The sequence below is a fragment of the Erpetoichthys calabaricus genome, chromosome 3 (genome assembly GCF_900747795.2).
Source record: "Erpetoichthys calabaricus chromosome 3, fErpCal1.3, whole genome shotgun sequence".
Taxonomy (NCBI): domain Eukaryota; kingdom Metazoa; phylum Chordata; class Cladistia; order Polypteriformes; family Polypteridae; genus Erpetoichthys; species Erpetoichthys calabaricus.
The window spans coordinates 75854014-75876532 of NC_041396.2; the positions used below are offsets into that span (position 1 = coordinate 75854014).

General features: G+C 36.1%; 1 protein-coding gene across 1 annotated transcript in view; it reads left to right on the forward strand.

The window, feature by feature from the left end:
* The window catches only part of smyd3 (SET and MYND domain containing 3), a 1300831-nt gene that overhangs the window by 1056744 nt on the left and 221568 nt on the right, over positions 1-22519 (forward strand). The window contains exon 7 of the mRNA XM_028796932.2: positions 5543-5645. Coding sequence (XP_028652765.1) covers positions 5543-5645 — 103 coding nt within the window. The remainder of the gene's footprint in view (positions 1-5542; positions 5646-22519) is intronic.

Below are 22519 nucleotides of genomic sequence, written 5' to 3' on the forward strand. Positions count from 1 at the left end.
AAACATGATGTCAGGAGTGGAGAGCCGGGCGGGGCCCTCCTCACTCACGCGCCAGCCTCTGAGTGTACCTTACCTCCACTTATTTAGCGAACGAGAAAACTACTAAAAAGATTTACATTGTTTTTTTGCATGTACATTCCAGTTGGTTTTGCAACCTTCATGCTAAATATCATAGTTTGCTTGCAGGAGCAATATATTCGCTGTAATCTGAGAAAGAGGCTGTGGGCTATTAATAATGTTCTATGTGTATAACGTTATCATAAGTGAAATAAAGAACAGCTAGCTGTAAATTAGTGACATACTAAACAAAACAAGAAAATCAGACAAGTCAAATTTGACGTGAACAAGTTTATTGGTACCCCTCCACAAAAAAGAACAACCCACAACTGTTTCTAAAATAACTTGAAACTGACAAAAGTAGTTAACACCCATCATTGTTTATTCTGTGTTTAACAAAATCAGACTTTGATTCAGAGTTTTGATTCAACATAATATTCCCAATAAAACACAAATGAAAAACAGCAAGGAAAAGAATCTAATCTAATATTTTCTTCCATAACCTTTAGAGACAATCACTGGAAACAAACAATTCCTGAAGCTCTCAATGAAACGTCTGCACCTGTCAACACGTAGTTTGGCCTGCTTTTCTTGAGCAAACTGCTCCAGCTGTGTCAGGTTTGAAGGGGACCTTCTCCAAACTTCTTGTTTCCGTTATTTCCATTGATGTTTGAAAGGAATAAAATCAAGGCTCATAGAAGGTCACTTCAGAGTAGTCCAATGTTTAGTTCTTAGTCATTCTTGGGTGCTTCTAGCTGTGTGTTTTGGGTCATTATAATACTCTTGGAGGATCCATAACCAGCGACCGAAACAGAGCATTCTGACACTAAGCAGTATGTTTTTCTCCAGAATGTGTTGATGGTCTTGAGATTTCATTGTTCCCTGCACAGACTCAAGGCATCCCATGCCAGATGCAGTACAGAAGCCCCAAAACATAACTGAGCCTCCTCCATGTTTCACAGTAGATAAGTTGTTCTTTTCCACGAAAGCTTCATTTTTTTGCTTGTGGACATAGAGCTAATGTAAATTGCAAAAAAAGATTGTTTTGTCTCAGTTGTGCAGAGGACATTCTCCAAGAGGCATTGTGCCATGCTCAGTTTGCATGTTAGCAAATTCCAGTCTGGCTTTTTTTTAATGTTTTTCTTTTAACAGTGAATTCCACTGATCCCACTGTCACTCAAGAAGCATTGACCTTGGAGTTCAGCTTGTTATATTTTTTGGAAGTTGTCTTTGTCTTTTTGTCTACCATTCTCACTATCTTTCTGCCTATTCTGGGGTTGATTTATTGCACAATGTCTAGGGAGATTGGCTACAGTTCCATGGACTTTAAACTTTTTAATAATATTTGTTGTCACAGGAACATGAAGCTGCTTGGAGATGGCCTTTTCTTTAAAATGCTTGTCTGTAATTTTCTTTCTGATCTCCTAAGACAACACTCTCTTTTGCTTTCTCTGGTCCATATAGAGTATGTGACACATGATGATACCAAACAACAGAGTGACTACATTTCTCCATTTAAATATGCTGACTGACTGATTGCATGATTGGAGACATGTGTGATGCTAAATAAAGAAAACAGCTAGTTTGAAAAATCACTCTAATCCAAATATTTATAATCTTTTCTAGCAGTACCAACACATTTCTCTCATCCATTTTAGATTGACTTTGTATAATATGCAATACTTTATGTCTTTTCATTCTACCTTTATTTATTCGATGACATATCAACGGCATGCATGTATCCATGGGACGATTGATTTTCATTTAATCACATTTCAGGAGGCATACAGCACTTTTTCAACAAGCTGGAGGGTACCAACAAATTTGTCCACATCTGTAAGTCCAGAAGTGTAGACGAAGACAAAGATATGGAAGAGAGCCATGCAGAATTGCATAGAAATAAAGCCAGAAAGTATAAGAATATGGAAGATAAGAAAGTGGTTCTCTGAGAAGACACATTAACATATTTGTTTTTCCTTTACTAGTGAAGTTTATAAATGAGATTACATTCTTGTTCTTTTGTTTGATAGTCATCTTTGAAATGTCGTAAAAACAATGAAAGTGTGATAAGTGCCACTGAACTAATGACAAAATAAATGCACCACAATAATCTTGGTTTTTGATGATGATGGCTTTGAACTAATCCTTGAGACATCATGCAAGCCTGCCTCCCAATGGAAGGATTGGTGTTCATAGTAGAAACATTCTATTTAATGTCAAGAGTAATAGGGCAAGTTGTGTATTAGCTTCTGGTGGTCTCCTAGGGTGAATGTTATTCCACATGATTCTTGAGTGTCTGAAAGGAAGGTATTTACTGTTGACAAAAAAGATCCTAAAGCACTTTACAATGGAACTCACTTTAATCATTTTAGTGCTAAAAGATTTTGAATTGTTTAAAAATAAGATGCATTGTATTGTGTATTGGAAGGAAAGAACTTTATGAGCTTCTGGATTTAATTAAAGTAGAAGACATTAGTTGTGAGTACTTAATCTAGGTCATTTAATTAACTAAGGACAGTGAAAAGTTAATTGACAGAACATTTGTTGAAGATGCTGATAATGTTCTGTAGCTGAATTCTAGACAGGTATAGGACAACAACTTGCTCATTAATTTATTACCAGATTAGATTAATTACAATATCCAGGTAAGAGGAACATACATGCTGGCATCATACAAACAATAAAGGTTTGATGAGAACAGGCCATTCAGCACAAACTAGCTTTTCAATCTCAGTCACCTGTCTCCTTCAGAAAAAATGTCTAGCAGAGATTTCAGCTTACTCAGAATACTGCTGGATAGTTTACTCCATATGCCTATTGTTCTCAGTGTTAAGGAATATTTTCTAATATTTATGCAAAATGTATACTTAACCAACTTCCACCTTTGTTCCAGTGTTCATATTGAAGAATTCACCTGGCATCTACTCTACTACTTATAATCATACACAGAATTTGTATCAATGTCATCATGTCATGTGCTAATTTTGTATTCCACTTTTATTTTTTATTGAGCCAGGTGAAAAGATTAAAAGATTTAATTGTGTCTTAAAATTTCATTCCTAGTAACTCATTTCCATACTTCCTCTAACACTGATATGCATCTTTATAATAATGTCCTTTTTGTAATAAATCATTATTCTTTTACTTATGTCAGTTCTCCTGAATACTGCTAAAGTTGATTTTTAAAGGGGTTCACCAGTACATAACATAACAGGGACATGCAGACCCCCACCAGACTTGGCCAGAATTGGTCTGTCCTCTGTGGAGTAGTCAGATAGAAGCACTAGCTACTGCAACACTCTCCCACCCTCCATTAATAACATTAATTAGGTAATTTTGCTGTTCAAAGTCGAAAAAATATATAAAGCAGTATTTTTGGTAATACATTAAAATAAGCAGTACATTATGAAATGCTTGCTGTATTTATTATGCAGTCTTATGTTTGCAGTCAATACAGTGAAAACAATTTGTTATAAATGATTGCACAGGCCTAGATGCAGGTACAGTTTCAGTTCCTTTTCATAAACATGTGTAATTTTACTGCCTTTCAAGGGAAAAGCACAATTGAATTTAAGTCAACTTTCTTGACTAAATTCTATTTCATTTATTTTTTGCAGCAAGATGCAACATCAGAAATAATGTGAATTTGGATGAAGTTTGTATCTCTTCCAAGGGCAAACCATCCAGTGAATTAGAATTCCAATGTATCGTCCAGAGCACCTTGTAATGGTGTTTTTATGAGTGGCAGTACTGTATACAAAATAGAAGATTGGTTGACTTTGCTCTCTGAAGAGATTTTGACTCGGCTGTAATTTATTGAACAACATAAGAATGGATAGATATTTTTTGAACACAGCATAATTTCAAATAAGAACCAGAAACTAAATGTAAAATCTTTTTGTAATAGCACTTTCTGTAGGTAAATTTCAAATAAATCATATATATTACAAATACTGCAACATGAACTATAGGTTATGTACATTGTATGTTTGTATTAGTGCTATTTGATATCTATATGTTTTTTGCTTATGCAAAGCTTTACATTAAATTCTTTATTTTAATTATATGCACGTCTACACAATGCTATCATCTTTTAAACTAAATTAAGAATAAAATGAAAGCACTGAAGTAACCTGTGTGTTTGTCACCAGCAGCTATTGATCTGAACAGTGGGCTGTCAATCACAGAGCGTGCACTTTTAAATGTCCCCTGAAATACTTCCAATGAAATAATATGTGCTAGCATAGAAAAGCAACATTTTTTAAGGCTGATATAAATAAACGTGATACTGTGTCATTATTTTAGTGACCGTGAATAACCTAGTATGAAAAGAAATGTCTGCTGCAATATTCCCACCACAGTGAAAGAATATATGCCATCACAGGAATTCAACATTTTTTTATTTTAAAGCTGTTATAAATAAACATGATACAGTGTCATTAATTTGGCCTCAATTTGAATAACTTAATATGAAAAATTCCATATTTAACACTGTGGCTCTCAATGATTTATTTACTATGATCATTTTGAAAAACTAATTTTGAGTATATACAATGTTCTGCATGATGTGTCCCCTCAGACAAATGGCAGTACTTTAGTAGTTGAAAACCAGGATGCTATGTATCTGTGATCATCACCTTTAATGCGTCCAAAATCCTTTGAGAGTAAAAAATCAAACAAAAGACTACAGATTAAAGTGCAGAGCTCAGTAGCTGAACTAATGGTGCTCATTCTGTCCCAAATGAAAAGTTCTTCTGTGCTTCAGGGATTCAGATCCCATTGTTTGAGGAGCATGTGGTTATTTATATCGCAGTGCCAAGCTGCTAAAGAATGCAAATACCTTTAAATAATATTTTTATACCGATATTTTGAAAATAGAATAATTGGTTAGGCTGAAATGCTCCACTTATATATAATCTTATTTCTGGAAACTTCTTCATTTTGCAAGGTGGAATGGTGGTGCCGTGGTTAATACAGCTGCTGAGTCCTGGTGTCAAATATGGCAGGAGCACTACCTGTATGGAGCTTTCTGTCTTTCTGGGTTTTCAATGGGGTACCTTGGTTTTCCTCTTACAATTCAATGCAAGAGATTTTGATTAAAAGACGATTTGGCCCTGTGACTTATAGACTGGACTGACTCCTACCTTATCTAAATATTTTCAGGATAGGCTATGCCTTCCATGACATTCAATTAGAAAAAGTTGGTTTGATGATCGGTGAATCTTCATTTAGAAGTTAAATGTGTTTAATTGTACAACTATCGTGTCTGGATGTATTAGAAATGAGCTCAATTGAAATGTTATCCCAGCTGAACAACAAAACTTTTGTGCAGCCCTTTTAAGAGCATGTTATGTTTGTGAAATTACCAAGATGTCACATATTATTGTTTCTTACTGTACCTCTAAAGCCAGAAATAGTCATGCCTCTATCCACTGAGAATCCCTTGTGTTTTCACTGATTTTGCCTCATCTTTAACTTTCCACAGTATGTCTTTGCTGAACCATGACTGCGACCCAAATTGTGTGATTGTGTTTGAAGGGAAACATCTCTTTCTGCGTGCAATAAGAGAGATCCAGCCCAGTCAAGAGGTAATTATTGATTTTCGTATTTGAATTCACATTTAAGGGGATGCAGCATTTTGTCAATGTATAGTTTCTTGTTTCTCATCTGCTGCATCCTAAGAAGTCTGTGTGCCTTTGACTTCTACAAGTAACAATTGCAAATGCACTCTCTAAATAAATATGCTTTTTTTCTTTTCCTTTTTTTTTGCATTTTATTGATTTTCTTAAAATCAAATAACATTCCATACAAACAAGTCAAGTTTTACAAAACTAGGTTTGAAACATATTATTTTCAGTAAGAACCAAAATAAAACCTTTGTTTTCTAATTATATTTTGTAATAATGTAAAAGAAATTTATTGAGCTCTGCTGGGTAATTTGTTCCAAGCTGCTGCCTCGCAGTTAGGAGACCCGGGTTCGCTTCCCGGGTCCTCCCTGCGTGGAGTTTGCATGTTCTCCCCGTGTCTGCGTGGGTTTCCTCCGGGCGCTCCGGTTTCCTCCCACAGTCCAAAGACATGCAGGTTAGGTGGACTGGCGATTGTAAATTAGCCCTAGTGTGTGCTTGGTGTGTGGGTGTGTTTGTGTGTGTCCTGCGGTGGGTTGGCACCCTGCCCGGGATTGATTCCTGCCTTGTGCCCTGTGTTGGCTGGGATTGGCTCCAGCAGACCCCCGTGACCCTGTGCTCGGATTCAGCGGGTTGGAAAATGGATGGATGGATGGATTTTGTGGAACTGAAGCACCAGTCATATTACATCTGTTCATTTTGTAAAGTATACAATATTTATTACATTCATGCTTTCACAGAACAGAGCATGATTCTTTATGAATGGGGCATTTTTTTATTTCATGGATGTTAATCTACTAGATTCCTGTCCACTATTAGTTCCTGTGTTGTGCTCCAGTTCCCCACTTCCCCTGTGACCATAGTGGGGCTTAGTTAACCAAAATATGGTCCTGCAGATATATTAAATTTAACATACTGGGTTAACATTATTAGCAAATATTAGACACCGATTTTTGGTGTCATCTATTGTCCGTTTAGTAGGTCTAGAGCACCCTTTCAGGTGGTGTTTCTTCTCTTTAAATGAAAAAGGTGAACTGGACTTTTGTCAGCAATGTCATCCTTTCTAGGGAGTGTAAGAAAATGAGGAGGCCTCTCAGATCTCTTGGTGTCTTTGCCGACCTTCTAAGATGACGTTTGGCTGTGTCCTTAGGACATCTCTTCTTAATGTTTTCTTCTGGCTCTTTCCTGAAAAAGTAAAGAACAATCATTGAAGGTTCTGGATTTCTCATCCCACATTTTTGTAGATTTCCTTTTACTAGCTAAAGTGAACCATAGCACCATAGGAGAAATCAGGAAGAGAAAATTGATGAATGGTTTTATTGATCACAGTGGTAATATTGTAATGTTTCCAATCTGTATGTCCATTACCCTGCCCAGTTTTCTACAGTTCAGAACAAATCAGAACCTATTCCAGGAGCAGTGGGTGTAAGGTGGGAACCACCTCTGGATAGGATATCAGTTGCACATGGCACACTCAATTCCACACACACTCGTATGCTCACTGGACGTGTTTTATATTACTAGTAAACCTACAAGCATGTCTTTGGTCACGCTGCTGATTTACTTAGCCAGTTATTGCAATCAAAAAAGCACTGTAATAATGTTTTTAAATAACGAATGCAGTTTAAATAGTCTTTTTAATAATACTTAAACTTTTACGGCATTTCAGAATGTTGGAATTAATGATGAAAACTAGGGAGGTCCTTAGTATAAGCAAGTAAGGGAAAAACACTCACCAGCCACTTTATCAGGTACACCTTGCTAGTACCAGGTTGGACCCTCTTTTCCCTTTCAACCTGCTATAATTCTTTATGTGATTGTTTCAACAAGACGCTGGAAACATTTCTCAGGGATTTTGCTCCATAGTGACATGACAATATCACGCAGTTGCTGCTAATTGTTCGGCTACACATCCATGATGCAAATTTCCTGTTCCACCATATCCCAATGGTGCTCTGTTGGATTGAGATCTGATGATTGTTGAGGCCATTTGAGTACAATGAACTCATTGCCATGTTCAAGAGACCAGTTTGAGATGATTTGAGCTTTGTGACATGGCACATTATCCTGCTGGAAGTAGCAATCAGAAGATGGGTACACTGTGGTCATAAAGAGATGGACATGGTCAGCAACAATACTCAGATAGACATTTAAATGATGCTTATTTTTATTAAGGGGCCCAAAGTATGCCAAGAAAATAGCCCCCACACCATTACACCACCACCTGCCTGAACCATTGATACAAGGCCAGATGGATCCATGCTTTCATGTTGTTGATGCCAAATTGTGATCCTACGTTCCGAATGTTGCAGCAGAAATTGAGACTCATTTTCCAATCTTCTCTTGTCCAATTATGGTGTGTTCATGCAAATTGTAGTCTCCATTGCCTGTTCTTAGACAAGAGTGGCACCCGGTGTGGTCTGCTGCTGCTGTAGCCCATCTGCTTCAAGGTTCGGTGTGTTCTGCATTCAGACATGCTCTTCTGTTTGCCTCAGATGTAACGTAGTTATTTGAGTTACTGTTGCCTTTCTATCACCTCAAGCTAATCTGGCCATTCTCCTATGACCTCTGGCATCAACAAGGCATTTTTGCCCCGACAACTGCCATTCACTGGATATTTTACTTTTTTCGTACCATCCTCCGTAAACCCTAGAGTTGATTGTGTGTGAAAATCCCAGTATATCAGCAGTTTCTGAAATACTCAGACGAGCCCTTCTGCCACCAAAAAGTCACTTAAATCACCTGTCTTCCCAATTCTGATGCTTGGTTTGAAGTTCAGCAGGTTGTCTTGACAATAATGATAATAATAACAATGTCTACATGTCAAAATGCATTGGGTTCCTGTCATGTGATTGTCTGATTGCATATTTATGTTAACAGGCAGTTGACCAGGTGTCTAATAAAGTGGCCGGTGAGTGCATGTAATATTTATGCAAACTACTACAGCACTATAAACCAATATGTCTACAAAACATGAGATTAGCATCTAAAAGGAAAATTTTAAGTGGCTTTATGAGAAGGGGCAGGTGATGAAGAATATTCCTTTTTCAAATTCAAGCATAAATGATTCTTGAAGTATTTTTAAAGTAAGAGAATGGTAAAAGATATCAGAGTTTTGTCAGTTTTTCCATATAAGGTATTTAGGCACTGCTCACAAAAAGTGTATTTTTTTAGATGGCAGAATCAAGAGCCATACTTTCAAAACTATATTCATAGTGCAAACATTGCTAGTCAAAACATAATCTTTTCATCACTATACCCCAAAGGGTAAAACAAAGTTTGAACTCAATAAACAAAGTAAAAATTCTAAATCAGTTCAGATCATTTCCAAGGTTTTCTCGGGTGCTTTGTTTAAAGTATTAGTTAGTTGAAGTATTCTAAATTTAGAGTTTATTTCCACAAAGTTTCCAAAATGGTTATTTGTTCAAATTGATGATAGTGAACACTGTATTTATTGCACTCAAACGTCAATGCCAGTACAGTGATTCCATGCCTAATGTACAGCAAACATGGCATAAAAATGTCTGTTAGTTCATTCCCTTCCTGAATTTGCACATTTCACTACTGGATTTTTGGGAACTCAAATCCATTCTATTAGTTTGACTATGAACGTGCTGCAAAGTGAACACATGATACACGACAACACAAACTTATACCAGGGCAGATTCAAGTCTCTCTGTTAGCCTAAAATACAGTATATCATATAACTTTGGGATGTTTGTGAATATCAGAGAAAACCTACAAACACAGAGAGGAGCGTTCAACTCCATACAGATGTCTGGGATAGAATGCTTATTTATTTATTTTTTTATATATTTATTTATTTATGTATGTATGTACTGTATGTATGTATTTTTTTTATTCATTAAGACATAACTGTTTTAGAATTATATGTATTCTGATAGGATGTGAAAGGCAGGTGTGGCCCAATATAAGGAGAGGACCTTGACAGATACCTTATCTAAAAGTAATCCGTAATGGTGAGAGCCTCTTTAAAAGTCAATGAGAGTGAATGGGGTAGGTCATGTGGTGATAATCCTTATAAATCAAAAGGGTAAGAGCGTTTTTGAGAGACACATTGGGGAGCTGACATTGGCCATACATTCTATCTAACAAAGGCAAAAAGTCTGGCAGTGATCAGATCTTCTTCCATATTAAAGCAATCGGTCATGATTTGGTTGTTTTTTTTTTTCCTTCAGATTCAATAATATGGTTTCATGGCTATTTCAATTAAATAAAGTAATCTATGCAATTTTTTTCCTTCTGATAATTATGATACTGATATGTCAAAATGACTGCAGCTATTTTATATTTTACATTCTGCCACTGTCGAGTGATGCAAGAAGAGATATTTTAGAATATTCTTGTGTGTTCAAATGTGGCTGTTTTGTTCATCCATTGAGCAAATACCATGTTTGAGCCTCCCACACATTCTTGAAGTTTTCAGCAAGCAGAAATCATCTTTGAGATCACCAGAGTAACAATGCATTGATCAGTGAAGGAAACACGATATTGACTTTTTTTTTTTATCATTTTCCTATCCAATGTATGCCCTCGTTTTTTTATGTTTAGTTCCTTGAGTATAAATAAATAAGCCCCTTTTAGGACTTACTTTAATTCAAGTTTTCATCACAGCCCTTGTGGATGTGGGATGCAATTTTTCTCTTTTATATTACAGACTGTAGATTGATTTTCTACATTTTTCAGAAACTTAACTCTTATGATGAGTACTGCACTGAGGCTAATAAATGTAATTCTGGCAGACAAGAATGTCAGTTTTAAAAGCACATGACATGGTTATTTTCAACAGGATTTAGTTTCTTTAGTAGGTTTCTGACAACAGCTGAAGAAAAAATATGTTAATACAAGAGCATGAATATTAGTTTTACGTGCTGCAGTTGCTGGTGCTAATAACTCTCTGTCATCAACTCAGGATTAGCATTATTCTAATGATTTATTTGTATTCACCACCATCAGTGTTAAGGAAAATGAGAGATGCAACTGCCTGTCTACACCAGGAGAACCTGATACTAAACTGGTAATAAATCAAGAATATATTTAATAAACGCTATGCATACTGTCATATAGATTGTTTTCCATCTGCAATTTTCCTACTCTTTCTAATTATGTGGAATTTAATCTCTTAAGTTTCCTGGGGCTTATGTTCCTGTCGTAGCCTTTGTAATATGCTTGTAATTTTTAGCATTACTACCAAAAAGGCTGGCTGAGGCAGTTACTATCACCGTTTATACACCCTAAAGAAGGAAAGTGCATGTGTTCTGAAGATCAAAAAGACAAGGAAAATAAGGCTTTCCATTTATAGTCAGTACTTTTAAGTGACTGAGACTGGAAGGAATCAATGTCAGAGATGTTAGAAAACAAGAAAAGGCAAGACATAACTCAGACTTATCTACAATATGGATTGTATGGACAGAGAATTCCCATAAATAACTGTACAGATAGTGGATAGCTATACAGTTTACATTTTATGTGTCACACTCTGAAAATCCACTCTTTTTTTGCATATGTCCAGTGCGAGATCTGAGGAATCCAGAGCCTATTGCTGCAGCTCTGGGCACAGTTTAGGAACAAACCTTTCACAGATGCCAGCCCAGACCATTGCACAGTCTAGATATACAACTACATTGAATTTAGTGAAGAGCTGCCTTAGATTGCATCTGGTAAAAGGATAAACAAAGGTAAAGATTCTTTCCAAACTGAAAGACGAAGGAAAGGACACTATGTGTAACAGGTTGCTGCTTCTCACTGGTGTCTGTTTTGTCACGTTTGTTTGTGATGTGATCTACTGTTTATTAAGCTTCTTCATCTACCTTATCTCAGGACTATCTGTTGCAACCAGTTTTTTTTGCACTTTGGATTTATTAATTTACCTACAGTTCACCTACTACACGTTACCTATTTTTACGCCATCTCCCAGTGTGTCTTGTTTGTTTTCCAATGCTGGAAAGTGAGTTGTCACTTTCTCATTTAGCTGTGACCAACGGTTCCTTGTCTAGTGTATTTGTTTACTTCCTCTCAATTAATTGGAAGATGTTAAACTTGTTGGGCTCTGCCCTTTGTATTTGTTGACTTCTTGTGGGCACTTTTCAGTAAATGGCCTCAAATTTTGCCAGAATCTCATTGCTGTTTTTTGGCATGTTTACTCCAGGACTAACTGGTGATCAGGTATTCATGATCACAGCTTTGATGTTTGAACTTTTTACTCTGCAACTTAACTTCTACAAGATTCACTGCTCACTTTATATTTATCAACCTGCCTAGTGTATTTGTAATGTACATTGCTCTTTTACCACTGTGATCTGCTCTTCTTGATCTTATAGATGCATCAGCTCATCTAAAATGAACTGTCTAGGGAATTAACAATTATTTTGTGTCAAACTCAAATGAGTACTGCTCAGACTACAAGAACTGCATATCCTAACACTAAAATTTGCCCGGTTGAAATATATGCTCCTTACACAATAAGAGTTTACTGCTTTGGACTTAAAACTGGGTTAGCTTTGTCACTAAAATGAATATTTAAATCATAATATGTGTTCTCCAAATAGGTTGGTAAATAATGACCCTCTGGTCATGGCCTTTCTGTCATTTATAGATCAAATTTATCCATCCATCCATTTTCCAACCCGCTGAATCCAAACAGGGTCACGGGGGTCTGCTGGAGCCAATCCCAGCCAACACAGGGCACAAGGCAGGAAACAATCCTGGGCAGGGTGCCAACCCACCGCAGGACACACACAAACACACCCACACACCAAGCACACACTAGGGCCAATTTAGAATCGCCAATCCACCTAACCAGCATGTCGTTGGACTGTGGGAGGAAACCGGAGCCCCCGGAGGAAACCCACGCAGACACGGGGAGAACATGCAAACTCCACGCAGGGAGGACCCGGGAATTGAACCCAGGTCCCCAGATCTCCCAACTGCGAGGCAGCAGCGCTACCCACTGCGCCACCGTGCCGCCCAGATCAAATTTATTAATTAGTAAAATAGCTTTTCCATGTAAAACAAAAATCTTATGAATGCCCTGTGCTGAAAATTCTCCAGTTAATTGTACTTATTTGGTGGCCTCCTAAGTCCAATCCTGTGTTCGTCACTGATCTTAAACTCCTGCTGTTTCTCAGTCCCACTTCATCTGTCATGATTTTGTGTGGTGACATTAGCACTCATGTTGACTATCATAGTCGTAGCTATGCAGCAAGCTTTTCTGATATTTAAACCTCTCACAGCTAGTTACACGTTATCCACACAAGAAAAGTAGTAGATCAGGATTAGTTTTCACCACTGCCGTTGATATGGACAGTCTTGCAGATTTACCATAAACTCAGTATCTTTGATTTAAAGTTGTCATTGTCTCATTCCTCACACAAACACATTATCTCATTTTTGAATATCAGTCATATTAATTATGATCTTTTCTTAAATTTTGCTCCTCAGCTTCAAGTTATTGGCTCTGTTGATCGGTACAGTTCTGCATTTCCATGTCTTTTAAATGAGGTTGCTCCCATAAAATAACAGATTGTCTCCTTTGCAAAATCTAGTCAAAGGTCACAAGTGACTTGAGTGCAGTTAAAGCCAGAGGAAGGCAACTTGAGAAGCAAGTAAAACTGAAATCTTACTCTTCACAGCCAACTGTATAAACAACATCAGTTAGAACAGAACATCATACATTTCCTAATTAGTTAATGATATATCTGGTAACCTGTTTTTAACACAACAAATTGCTTAAACATATTAACAACCCAGCCTGTTCTTCCACTCTGGGGATTTTTACATTATTTTCTGCTCTTTCCTCTGATTCACCTGAGATATTTCCCAATCGTCTGCCATCTGTTGTTTTCTTAAGTTTCACTGCTGTAAATGTAGAATGTACAGTATTTACAAACTAGTGTCAAAATGATGTTCACCAAATGCATTCTTGACCCTCTTCCCGTATCTGTCTTTAAAAATTAAAAAATCATCCCTCTCTTTTATTTTTATTATAATTGTTAGCATCTGTCTTACCACTGTTTTCATTCCTTGAACTAAGAGTTGCTACTGTCACATCATTTCCCAAAAATTTAATGAACGTTGCAGGTGATCTAGCCAACTATCAGCCAATTTAAGACTGTCCATTTCTTGCTAAGTTTCTAGTGTTCGTTGTCTTTACCTAATTACAATATCAACATTACAATATACAATTTGTCTGAATAATTCCAATCGTGGTTTACAACTGAACATTGTTCTGAAACTGCCTAAGTCTGAACTGCCTTGTCTGAATGACATTCTTATTTCTCTTGGCTCAGTAGTTACTAACATCTTGATCTTTCTTGACCTCCTTGTTGCCTTTGATACTGTCTGTCACACCACACCCTCCTGTTTGATCAGATGGGAATGTGGCTTGGTTGTTCTGGGACTGTGCCCGATTGGATTAAGTCCCTTTTATCAGACTAGTCACAATTTGTTTGGATAGGAGATTATAAAATTCACTCTGTCCCAGTACACTATGGCATTCCCCAGAGATTAGGCATGCAGTCTGGAGAAAAATCCACAGAGTCACTGTGAGGTGGTAGTGCTAACCAGTGTGTAACTGTGCCCACCAATTTACTGCTTTTTTTTAAATGTCTTCAAATGTCAGGCGATGGCTGTCCTTTCAAAAGCTATTCTGCAGAGTTGTAGAGGGGTCAAGTGTCTGACAAAAGAAAACTTTTGTTACCAGCTGTGTAAATTTGGTTTGAGGTCTGACAGTTATTTGTGATTTGCAGAGTAGTTAGAGCTCTCAATTAATCACTTAAAATCCTAACGTTTTATATAGGAAGGACTCACACAATACAGGATGGCTGCCTCTAACATTTCCCATTTGTCAGTAACACTTAAGATAAAAACCACAAGGGATATCACAGAATGTGTGTGCAGAAAGATGAACAGCCCTGCTGAAATCTAGAAGAACCATAACCTGTTCTTGATCTGTCACTAGTTTTGGCTTGGAGTAAATCCAAAACAAAAGTCAGTGTGCACCTCTTAATGGGAAGAATTAAGTAATTGTTGGGGCTGCTTGGTTACTAGAAGAACTGTATGGGTTGTACTTGAAATAAATTCCACATGACCACAGTGCTCTGTAAAATGCTTGAGGATAATTTATAGGCCAGGAACAATACTCTCATTTTTTATTATAGTGATTTCTTTATGCTTTCAGTTTTTCAATAAAAGTATTATATGGTGAAATAAAGGGCAACTCAGACAGCTTTGTTTTTCCAGATTCAGTTTATGAATAATGAGTTTAACAGTGAAGATTTGCTAAACCACCAGCGCACTTTTTGAGCTGCCTATTGTACCTTTGTTACATCTCCACTGAATGCCACTGTAGTGTGGGGCCTTGGTGATTGTTTTTAAGGCAGGTAGGTGAATTAAACAGCTTGATAGTTGGCTTTGTTGGTTTTTTTTTGTTTTTTTTCATATTTGTAGCACTTAGTGTAGTCTGTAAAGGTTTTTATGTTATTTTTAGTTATGTTATTCTGTTCATTTAAAAAATGAAGCACATATTAAAGTAGATAAATAGAAATAACAAAATGAAGGTTAATGATAAGCATATTAGAATGGCATTTCCAGTGTTTTTTTTTTAATTACTTCTATTTCAGTACGTTGTTTTGTGATGTTTTGAATACCCCTTGATGGTGGTTATTTTTATTCAGTTCCTCTTGTTTGTTTCCTTTCTAATATCTGTGTAGCACAGCAGCTAGTTCTGCTTCTTTGAGTTTTTGGTTCAGCTTGCTCATTGCCTATGTGGAGTCTGTATGCTGTCCTCGGTTTGTACCCCTTCTGGAACTGTTTCAGGTATTTAATTCTTGTACAGGTAATCTCTGGCTACCACAACCTTGAATGGAGTAAAAAGAATTTGAATGTACTAATATTAATTATAGTGTATTGAAGGCAAATTCAAGTTAGGGACATATATTTTCTTTAGGAACTATTTTTTTGTACGCATTGTAGTAAAATATTAATCCAAGAATGCAGGAAAAGGAGGGGGGTTAACCACACTGAATGTGCAACAACAAAGAAAAAACAAATTCAGATATAAAGTAGATCCCAGATTTGATGTTCCTATATTTAGCAATGTCCTGCTTTTAGCATTTTTTTGTTGTTGATCTAGATAAGCACAATTGTTTTAAGGCTACATTCATTCTGCAGCTAAAAGTAATTCTATTCTGATTTTTGCCTTGTGTATTTTTTAAGTACTCAAATTAGTTTTGTAAGTGATCCAAATTTGATGGGTATTTACAGATACCTAACCTGAATGTGTCCCAACTACATAAGACAAATAAAAAAAAAATTGTCATACAGATGTGTTCTGATTGACAGATTCTGGTTGCAGCTGTACTTCATATAGTGTCAGTGCATGACATCTGCAAATTTGTCACCTCATTATGGCAAGTAAGAGAAATAAAAAACATAAAATTGAAGCTGTTGCTTTTAGCGGAGTTATCTCTGTCATATCTATACGTGGAAGCCTGTGGAAATGATAAGAGCAGCCAGAACTGGGGGCAGCAAGATGTTGAGGTTTTGATTTCAAACACTGTAAATCATTTCTTCTTTTTAATTTTATTTCAAGAAAGTAACATAGAATACAATCATGAAGATAAAATTTCCATAACTTATGCAACAAATAACTTCAAAATGAATCTTGAGAAAAAAATATACTAGAAAATTTAAAATAATAATAAACAGAAAAAAATCTAACATTAATTTCTGAAAGATTCTTCTGTGTTTTTTGTTGATCACAGTTCTCTGTACCGTGTCACAAACGGTATAAGTTACAAACGGTAATTTAGCTGCAATGTGAATGTTTTTTTTGCAAGGTTGAATGTTTTGTACAACAATTGGGCTTCAGGCCCTCGAGGTTTAAGAATTGCGCAGTTGCTATCAAAAGCATGGCAGCATTCATTTGAAATGAATATCAATCTGAAAGAACTAAAACGGCAATAATAATTCCATGAATTTAATAGAACAAATCAGGAAATGCTCAGACTGGATCATACTGTAACTAGTATAAATAACTGCAGCGAAAGTGTAAAAGAAAATTAAACATAGTGAGCCCAGATCTGTATTAATGACATCCTGACAAGTCAATGACCATTTAACTCATGTAACACTTTTTTCAGTATCTCTAAAGAAAAATTATAAATAGGGATTCTTCTGTAAATATTATTATTATTATTAGCGAGGAGAAGTTCAATACCAGTATACGTAGAGTATATCTGAATAGCTGGCAAAGATAAACTAGTCTGGCTGACTGATAAATTATTCCGGCTATGTTGGAAAACTTGGGTGACCAAGGAAGAATTCACACCTTAGTCCAAAAAACATATATTTCTGCCAAAAGGATCTCTCAAATTCAATGTTAGAATTACCAGTCTTTAGGACATTTTCTATATACATTTATTTTTTTCCCACAAATTCTGTTCACCACAGAGGATGGTAGTTTTTTAAAAAAATTTTTAAAGAGTTGACACCCATACTTGGTGGCAGTCTCATCTGTCTTGCTACCTGCAAGCAAACTGACTTCCACCCATCCTTTCAATAGGAAGCTTCCAGATCACATGACCAGAAGTGACTAGGGTGTCCATTGGACTCTGTGAACTCACTCAATGGGAAGTTCACTCAACAGCTTGACAGCTTGCTCCACATAATCAGGGCAATTTCAAAACAAATTCCATTACTTTCTCTTTTATTGTACTTCCACTTGTTGACACTCACAAAGTCTTCTTAGTCTTTACATTTCAATTTCCTTGTTGATTAGCAAAAATATTATTCTGTACAAGGTACAAGCTAGTTAATAATCTGCCATAAACATTTCAATTTGAAGTTTACTCTTTAAGTTTCAAATTAATATTCTAACAATTTGTCTCAATGTTATCCACTAAAGCTTGTCTAAAACTTCACTTTAATTTATTTTTTGTTGTTTTGTCCTTCTTGCTTCTAACATTACCTTCCTGGTTCTGTTTTCTGTTTCTACTTTCCCTTTTTTGGTAGTTTGGCTGGTTGTCATTATTTTAATTGTAACATGCTGATTTTATACCCTAACATGCATGATAAAGAGTCATATTGGCAGAAGACACCTGGGACTATATGAACATTATATTAAAGATCTGGTATTCTGTCTAAATGTGTGTATAATTGTGAGCACAGCATTAGCTCTAAACACATAGCCAAGACATTAAATAAAATGAAAATTAGTAATTTAAAAAATATACAATGTGATAAAAGATTAAAGAGGAAAATAAAAACTGGAGGAAAAAAATAAATAAATAACAGTGTAGGAGTTCAAGGCCAGCTCCCTATTCAATTTAATAGGGACAAAGTAGGGACATATAAAGAGTGTCAACTGAATGTAAAGCCAATGCTTGGGGCCAGTCCCAAAATCAAGAACTTGGGAATATACAGTCATATGGAAAAGTTTGGGAACCCCTCTCAGCCCGCATAATAATTTACTCTACTTTCAACAAAAAAGATAACAGTGGTATGTCTTTCATTTCCTAGGAACATCTGAGTACTGAGGTGTTTTCCGAACAAAGATTTTAGTGAAGCAGTATTTAGTTGTATGAAATTAAATCAAATGTGAAAAACTGGCTGTGCAAAAATTTGGGTCCTCTTGTAATTTTGCTGATTGGAATGCATGTAACTACTCAATACTGATTACTTGCAACACCAAATTGGTTGGATTAGCTTGTTAAGCCTTGAACTTCATAGACAGGTGTGTCCAATCATGAGAAAAGGTATTTAAGGTCGTCAATTGCAAGTTGTGCTTCCCTTTGACTCTCTTCTGAAAGCAACTCTCAAAAGATCTGAAAACCAAGATTATTCAGTCAGAGGCTTAAACTGTCAGTTTCAACTGTAAGGAATGTAATCAAGAAATGGAAGGCCACAGGCACAGTTGCTGTTAAACCTAGGTCTGGCAGGCCAAGAAAAATACAGGAGCAGCATATGCACAGGATTGTTAGAATGGTTACAGACAACCCACAGATGACCTCCAAAGACCTGCAAGAACATCTTGCTGCAGATGATGTATCTGTACATCGGTCTAAAATTCAGCTCAATTTGCACAAAGAACATCTGTATGGCAGGGTGAAGAGAAAGAAGCCCTTTCTGCACTCATGCCACAAACAGAGTTGCTTGTTGTATGCAAATGTTCATTTAGACAAGCCAGATTCATTTTGGAACAAAGTGCTTTGGACTGATGAGACAAAAGTTGAGTTATTTGGTTATAACAAAAAGCGCTTTGCATGGCGGAAGTAGAACACCGAATTCCAAGAAACACACCTGCTGCCTACTGTCAAATTTGGTGGAGGTTCCATCATGCTGTGGGGCTGTGTGGCTAGTTCAGGGACTGGGGCCCTTGTTAAAGTCGAGGGTCAGATGATTTCAACCCAATATCAACAAATTCTTCAGGATAATGCTCAAGCATCAGTCACAAATTTGAAGTTAAGCAGGGGTTGAATATTCCAACAAGACAATGACCCAAAACACAGTTCGAAATCTACAAAGGCATTCAGGCAGAGGAGAAGTACAATGTTCTGGAATGGCCGTCACAGTCCCCTGACTTGAATATCATCAAAAATCTGTGGGATGATTTGAAGCAGGCTGTCCATGCTCAACAGCCATCAAATTTAACTGAACTGGAGAGATTTTGTATAGAAGAATGGTCAAAAATACCTCCATCCAGAATCCAGACACTCATCAAAGGCTATAGGAGGCGTGTAGAGGCTGTTATATTTGCAAAAAGAGGCTCAACTAAGTATTGATGTAATATCTTTGTTGCAGTGTCCAAATTTATGCACTTGTCTAATTTTGTTATGATGCATATTGCATATTTTCTGTTAATCCAATAAACGTAATGTCACTGCTGAAATACTACTGTTTCCATAAGGCATGTCATATATTAAAAGGAAGTTGTTACTTTGAAAACTCAGCCAATGATAAACAAAAATCCAAAGAATTAAGAGGGTTTCTGAAACTTTGTATCTACTTTTAAAACTCCTATTTGAAAGGTGCATTTCCACTATTGTCTGACTGTCATCCAGTAACATTTGCTATTTTCAATATTTGCTTAATATTCACTATTTTAGATTTACATCTTTCTTTAACTCTGGTCATTAACATTTCCAGAACATTTGCCAGGAGCACACGCAGTCTGGATAACTCACTCATCATTTTAACTCTCTGTCTCTTTCATTCTCAAGGATCCGATTCCCCTCCAGTCAACTTGATTACAGCTTTTCAGTTAAAGTCTGAGCCTTGTAATCAGTGTTCCCTTTTTCTCTCCAATCAGTTCTAATCTCATACAGGATAATTATCATTTTCACTCAGTTCACTTTGTCACAAAGACTTTCAAAGTATAAAGAGTGTGTCATTTATCATATCCTCTGCTGATTTAACAAAAAAAAAATCATCTTCATTTTTATTACTATTTTCTCAATGACTTCTTCCGTCACATCTAATCTGTTTCTCAGGGAAATTGATCAAGTTTGTGTCTGCTTCCACAGTAAGTTTCTTTAGTTTAATACTCATAGCATAAGAAAGGAAAATTATTGTTTTATGATTTTGTAATTGAAGTTAACAAGCAAAGAAAAATGTCCATATTAAAAATTATTTTGACAAATACAAATATTGTAATGCTTGCAATTTCATACCTAAAGGTTGCCCTTTTTGGCATATGAGCTCATCATTAGATTTATCAGTCATTACAGATAAATCAAACTGGTGTTATATCTGTTGATTGTACAACATACTTTGATAAATTTAATTTAATCTCATCTTTCAGCTACACTCCCCAAAGAATCCCACTTAACATCAAAAGCTGCACATGCCTCATAAGGGACTTAGCCTACTGAGCTAAATGTCCCTGTAGCCTAACAACTTACAGTCGCCCATCTTTTGCTGAGCATAGAGTTGTCACTGCAGCACTCAGTGCAGCAGTTTCAGTTGTTAATTCTGTGACTCACTACATGAATCAAAGTCACTGTTATGAAGGTCTATCCAATTTTCATGCCATTATAAAAGGTTTTGCCACACCAAATACAGATTGAGCCCCTCTTGAACTTAAAACCTTGTGCTCAGTAGCCCAGCTGCGGACTAAAGCATTGACCTGCTCAGCTGAAGAAACTTTGGTCTATTGACAAAGGTACTCTCTGTGTGCTGTTTGCACATTTGCCCTTTATCTGCAAGGCATTTTCTCTGAGTAGTTCAGTTTTTCTTATAGATATACCTGTTAAGTGAACTGGTAGCTAAATCAGGTTGTTATGAATGAGTCTGGATATATACAGTACATTAGAATGCTGCTAGACTGGTGCACTACTGTCATAATTCAGGATTTTTGAAACTGGAGAATTTATTTTAGTTAATTTTTGGATTTAGTTAGATTTACAACATGTCATATACAGTATTTTAAACCTTATTTCTGTTATTTTCCATGAAAACATGTTTGTATTCTCTGTTTTGTGACATCATTTGATGCCAAGAAGTCAATATATGTCGTGTTAGTGGGGCTACTGGTATGAAAAATTGGTGACATTCTACTTATAATCATTCTGAGACTGTGGAAAACTCTTTGGACAAACATCTAAAATTTATTTGTTTTTTTAGATAGTGCTTTTGTAAAAGACTATATTAATCAGAGTAACGTTTCTGGCTATGAGTTATTTGGTTAGCATTTTGGTAGTGTCCTTTGATTAGTTTATATCTTCTGGCTTTTGACCTCTGTGTATTTTCTGACTTAAGATTCAGTCTAATCTCTTTGTTCATATTTTAGTTTTAAAATTGTGATGAATGATTTTTGTCAGAACACCTACACAGGACTGTGTTCTGCACCCAAAGCCATTGTTGTTTCTCTATATTCCAACAACTTACTTAAGGGAGTTTAATTTATGGATAAATGAATAATGCATACAGTACATGTAAATGTAAAGTCTTCAAATAAATGGTAGCATTATTTTGTCTTCTTTGTCATAAAATTAATAGATGCCTTGGAAACTGTTGATATTTCAGTTGTTGCCTGTAATGTAGCTTGTGCCAAAATTTCTGTGTTTGAAACTTTTTGGGCATGATTTATAATTATTTTATTTTTCCTGTTTATGAGATGTGAATCATGGGCCATGTCACCACAGTTTTCACATTTGTAATTTCATCAGAATCTCCACTATAAATACAGTCACAGCATGAGTTGAGATTATCCTTCAGCTGGATAAAAAAATAAACAACAGTCTGTAGTGTTAATTAGTTTCAGTTCTAGTAGAACAAGTGATAGAGTTCATTTTAGTTTTGATATACATATTTTTTACCTTTAACTTTGATTTGTGAATGTCCCAGTGCTGTGATTGCTCGATATATTTTTGATCTCCCAGATTTGACCTTGACTGGCACAGACTGCAATTCTGGTTCATCCTATTATCTTCTGGTCCTTTCATTACCTCTTCTTAGAGCCATCTTGTCATTTCTTACTAGAAATCTACTCATAGTAACTGGAAACAAGTAATTTATTTCTTAATGCGATCTTTTTCCATTCTGTGTTCTTACTTTGCCAGACCGCAGCTTTGTGTCACCTTTACGTCTCTTGTTCCACTGTTCAGCAAGCACTCTGTCACCTCATATGACAATACATAATGACCTGTTTGATTTCACTGTCTTAGATAGAGGAGGATGCTGCAATTGTTATGGAATGTCAAACACTCTGACAAACTCTGTAAGAAAATCTTTTAATTTAAGCCTGACTGGGTGTTTTTTTTGCATAAAAAAATGGAAACCCACTGAAATAGCTTATCAGTCATGAGTGCAGCCATATA